This window comes from Saccostrea cucullata, unplaced genomic scaffold, assembly GCF_032062105.1.
Source record: "Saccostrea cucullata isolate Sc308-1 unplaced genomic scaffold, CSIRO_AGI_Scuc_v1 ctg14308, whole genome shotgun sequence".
In the NCBI taxonomy this organism is placed as follows: Eukaryota; Metazoa; Mollusca; class Bivalvia; order Ostreida; family Ostreidae; genus Saccostrea; species Saccostrea cuccullata.
In genome coordinates, this window is record NW_026919649.1 from 4,625 (window position 1) to 10,179 (window position 5,555).

Below are 5,555 nucleotides of genomic sequence, written 5' to 3' on the forward strand. Positions count from 1 at the left end.
TCTCACTCCACTGTCAAGCAGCGATTTATTTGACTGCTCAGGAAAACAGTACATAGGCTTTACTTTTTTTGTTATATTTTTTTTTACAATAACAACTTTTCATAAGTATGAAAAAAAGAATTATAAACAACTTATTTTAAAAAATTTGACAAGCAAAAAAAAAAGGTTGGAAGAAGAATCATATTACAACAGAGTTTTTCAACCAAATTTTATTAACACATTTGCAAATATAACTATGATTTAACTATTCTGCAGGAAAACGTTGGAAGACCTTTCATACGTGCCTGTTTAGTGCAATGTATTTCAGAATTGTTATTATGGGTAGGGCAGGGTCTGAAGTTCTAATTTTAATAAGAGCTATAAAAATTCACCAAGAAAACTAGAGGTACTGTGAGCAATTAGCTCACTACCGCCTCCCATGCCATAATGGCAAAGTCCATGTTTTGCCGTGGTCGGGAAACCCAAAATATGTGTCGGATCAAAAAGTAAAATAGAAGGTGCACCAGGGGCGGATACAGGAATTGAATTAAGGGGGGGGGGGGGGGGGGCATAAAGTAGGCGAGGGCCTGGAGACCCAGGGGTCGAAGCCCCGGAAGCTCCTGGATTCTAGACATTTCGTAGGGTAAAAATGAGGTATACCAGTAGACAATTTTTAAATTTTCTAGACTAAACTATGATTTACGCTAACTTTGACAATTTTTGGGGGCGCACGCCGGGGTGCCTTCCCCCTTAAATCCGCCACAGTGCACAATGGCAATATGTAATAAGTTTCTGTGAAAGTTTCATTAAATATCACTCAGTGGTATAAGAGGAGTTGCGGATAATAGATGGGTACCCAAAGCGTAACTGCGCCTAACGGTATTTAATTTAAAATGCAGAAAATTTTGGAATATGCCACTGCTCATCCGTGCAGAAACAATATAAAATGTACATGTAGTATATGAAGTACTGGTATATACAATAAGAAACGATTAATACATGTTTTTATTTTTACATGTACATATTGCTTAATATATTGATCTTCATTCATAATGCATTATAAAGTTAACAAAATAATTATGTATGGAAGCATTTAGCAAAAGAAAAGTCGAAATTTAAAATAATAATACAATTCAATTGTGCGACTCCCCTATGCGTTGTGTTTTTCCAGAAACGACTCCCCCCTACGTAACTATTACTGTCTGAAGAGAAAATGTGTTAATTATCAATTTTTATAAAGTCTAGCCAAATTTCAATTGTTGCATTTGAAAGATTAATCTTTGCTTTTGCTGTTTTAACTGTTATAATCCCTACACAAGTCGTAGATTGTGCAAACTATGCATGTTTTAACCACTCGGTCAACGTAAATATGAAATCTCTCGAATAGTTTCGAAGTGTTTGAGAAAATTAGACGTATCTGCTTGCCGGACAAATGACCAACAGAAAGCTTAACTATTGCTACCTTCCGTGGGTTAGTTGTTTTTTTTGTAAATACATCTTACATATACCGAAAAAAGACGTGACCCACATCACTTCTGACTCCGAAGCGGTGAAAATGGACTCCCCCATACGTTAAAAACGACTCCCATACTTTTTAGCGACTCCCCCGCGTTACCCGTTGGATACGGTGTATGTCACGGTAAATGTTGGGATGGTAAAGAACCCTAGTGCCGAGTAAGGTCTAAATTTAAAGTCCTTGACCGGAATATGGTGAAGAATTCTGGATTGGAACGAAGAACAACATACAATCAATCAACCAATATTTGTACATAATAGAGTTAAATTCTCATCAAAGACCTGTTCTGGTTTATTGACTTATAACGCTTGGGAAGAATGTAAAATCTAAGGTGAGATTTAATGATAGCTTTTTTGACAGAAGTACATTGTATACTGGTAGTTCTATCAGGTAATATTACTTTTATTTTCTTTTAGGTACCATTTGCATCGGTTGAGTGGACATGCTGTTCCTGTGACTGCATCCACCTCTGAGGAAAGGAGCAAAATATTTCATTACACACAGCAGGCTGATGGAAGAGAATGCCATCCGGGTCTGGAATGTCAAAACCATGGAGTGTGTGTCATCTCTTAAACTAGATGGAAACGTAAGTTTGTTTGTGTGTTGTTTTAAAACATCCCTCTTATAATTTTTCATTGATGTGGAGGCGCCACCACTTGCCAGTGGGAGGCTGCAAATTTGTCCTATTCCTGGAACTTATATTAGTCTCATTGATCAAAGGGATATCTTTCTCTTGCCAGCAATTAAAGGAACCCCTCACTTTGCTTTCATAAACATAATTATAAAACAATTGTTTATTCTTAGCTCTTTGCGTATTATTTTTCTAAAGACAAAGGCACAAAACATCATTATCCATAATTATAATTCTTTGGAGTCATGTTCATTGTTATGTCAAATAGAACACATGCATAAAGATCTCTTTGCCAATACATGCCCCAGTGTTGGTACATTACACCTTGTCTCTGTTTAAAGCGTAAGATGATGTACATGTACTTTAAAAAGTGGGCTTAATATTTTAGCGCTTGGGTGCGGACAACGGTACGCTAATCTATGAATACCGCTAAAAGCAATTTATAAATACAATATACAGCGCGGAAGTGTGTAGCGCTAATTCAGGAATACGCCAATAACTGAATGCCAAGTGATTTCGCTTAATTTTGAATACACCAAGTGATTTACTTGACTACGTCAATATTTCAGTCACTAGCTTGCTTCGTTTTAGAAACCGTTTGTACGTAGAGTGTGCTCTTAAATCACGAAACAAATGAATTAATGAGAGACAAAATCCTGCTATGTTGGCTATTGGGCTATCTAATTACTGTACATAAGGAAGGAAAGTTGACACTAGAAAAAGAGAAGGTAATACGTTTATTGTAAAAATAATGTTGAGTTACAATTAAAATAACACACATCTAAATGTGATACAGATGTGTCAGACTAATTTTTGGTGTTCACTGTGAGATATTTTATGTCGACATATGTATGAAAATTATTATTGTTGAACGATTATACGTTGTCGTTATACTAGTATCTAAATGTCAAGTTGAAGGAAACGGTATGTTTTATTTTAAATATTGTCTGCTTCATAGGAATTCAAGAATATGTCTTTTTATAACAGGGAACAATTTGTGCCCATGGGAATCCCAATAGATTGTTGGGAGATTAAGTCTAAAAATGACAAGTGAAATATTTGGAGACAACAAACGGTATCCAAGGTCGAAGTCAATTTAAACAATACAAATCACGAGCAAAACAAACACAGACCTCTGAAACAATATTTTAGGTCATTATTTACACACCGAATTGTCAACAGTTTTCCCGTTATCTTCCGATTTCCGAGCACAGGGTGGGTGTGGCCGGTCGGCAGAGGATGCTCGCTCCTCCATGACAGCTGATTCCACCTCTCATGTTTTACGGGTCCATGTTTGCTTTGCTCCTCATTGATAATTGTTTGAATGGATTTTTGAGCGTAAATACTGTTCGTTAAATCCGTATATTTGATACAAGCAAAGCTTTTGTTTTAGGTTACTATTTTGTCCTTATTTGGAATGGTGCTCTGGTAACAAGATTTCTCTTTCAGGAGAATATTTTGGTGGATTTCTGTGGTGATCTCAGGTCGCTTTACACTCTCAGATTCTCACCGGTGAATGTAAACTATTTATCATTAAAAGGATTGGGTTGTGATGTAGACATTGCACGATGCCGAGAATTATACAAAGGAACTGGTGAGTAAATATATATAAAAAAAATAATAATTAAGGTATTTTTGAAAGTCCTCAAAAGGCTCGTAAACATCAGTTTTCATAATTAAGTAGATGTGGTCATAATTGCCAAAAAGAAGATGTATTTATTTTAAATGACATTACTTCTATTTTACGGATTTCTCTTTATAGGACACAGAATGATTGATCTCACTATACCTACGCCTCACAGCGCAGACGACGAGGATCCAGACGATGACCCGGATGAAGAAGATGAATTCGGTGAAGATTAGAACAACATGAGATATCACCGTTAAAACCGACTCGAATTTATTGCATCTATATTCTGATGAAAGATCTATGGGTCATGTTCTCAAATGTAAAAAAATCTTATTGTTTCTTTTCATCTGCCACTATTGTTCCTAAGCACATGGTCTTGAAAAACCTGTGGGTACTACATGTAGTGCATATATTCTTGTATTTCAGTGTAACTAATTGTAGCACTAGTGCTCTGAGAAAATCATCTATTATAGCCAATTTCTCTGCTCAAGTACTTTGTAAAACTTGACTGTTATTGTGTCCAAACCCAATCCCACTGAATCTTATCTCCTACTTTAATGTGATACTTAGATGTGCATTAGATTTCACGTAGCAATTAAATCTTTCAGATGTTCTTATATATGTGATCCCTTTTTAATTCTTCTAAATCCTGTAATAGCAATCCTCTCGCCCGTGTGCAATCAATATATAATTTATACCCAAAGAGTATGTTAAATATAGGTTTATCTAATGTTTTTAGTTTTTTTAGTGGATTTTATTCTCTTGCTACTTAATTTTCAGAGATTTTGAATGTACATTATATGAAAAAGGGGTTTTTTCCCCTCGGGAATTAAACACACCTGAATGTATACTTTTTGAATATCAACATAAAAAGAAAATCTCAATCATCTTCTTTGAAACTTAGGATTTTGCTAAAATAATGCTGAAGAAAGAACAATATCAGACAAATGATGGGAAGAGCTCAACTGAAGCTTTGTTATAAGTGAAGTTAAAAACCCACAGAAGTATCAAAGTGTGTTATTTATCAATTGCACTTCAAGTAACTTCTTATTGAAATGATAAATATTAATGTAAGCTAAATGCTGATACAGAAGTACTTTTTTTTAGCTCACCTCAACGAAGTTGGGGGGGGCTTATGTGATACCCTCGGCTGGCTCCCAGGTTAAGTTTTTTGGAGCAGTTTTCTTTTTAATTACTTCATGTCCTATACTGATTAGATATGCATGGAAGATGGTTTTAGTGTGTTTTATTGTACCAGACAAAGCTTCAGATGCTGCAATTTCAGCAAAGGAATTACCAGGTTAATGTTTTTGGAGCAGGTTAACATTTTTGGTGCAGTTTTTGGTGTGGGTTTCATTTCCAAGTAATTATGAGCCCTATGTTGACCAAACTTGCATGGATGATACATCTAAGGATGCATACTATCGGGCTTGCTTCGGATGCTGAATCTGACCTACATTTTCCGGTTGAGTGAACAGGTTAAAGTTTTTGGTGTAGGTTTCATTTCCAAGTAACTATAAGCCCTATGTTGACCAAACTTGCATGGATGATACATCTAAGGATGCATACTACCAGGCTTACTTCGGATGCTGAACTGACCTACATTTTCCGGTTGAGTGAACAGGTTAAAGTTTTTGGTGTAGGTTTCATTTCCAAGTAACTATAAGCCCTATGTTGACCAAACTTGCATGGATGATACATCTAAGGATGCATATACCGGGTTGTTATGCTGAATCTGACCCACATTTTCCGGTTGAGTGAACAGGTTAAAGTTTTTGGTGTAGGTTTCATTTCCAAGT

At 35.9% G+C, this 5,555-nt stretch overlaps 1 protein-coding gene across 1 annotated transcript; it reads left to right on the top strand.

Moving 5' to 3' along the window:
- Positions 1-1,985: 1,985 nt before the first annotated feature.
- Positions 1,986-4,123, top strand: LOC134235463 (uncharacterized). The gene is made up of 3 exons (XM_062717594.1): positions 1,986-2,081; positions 3,576-3,720; positions 3,889-4,123. The coding sequence occupies exons 1-3, from the start codon at positions 2,007-2,009 to the stop codon at positions 3,987-3,989; spliced, it is 321 nt and encodes a 106-aa protein (XP_062573578.1). The 5' UTR covers positions 1,986-2,006; the 3' UTR covers positions 3,990-4,123.
- Positions 4,124-5,555: the final 1,432 nt, after the last annotated feature.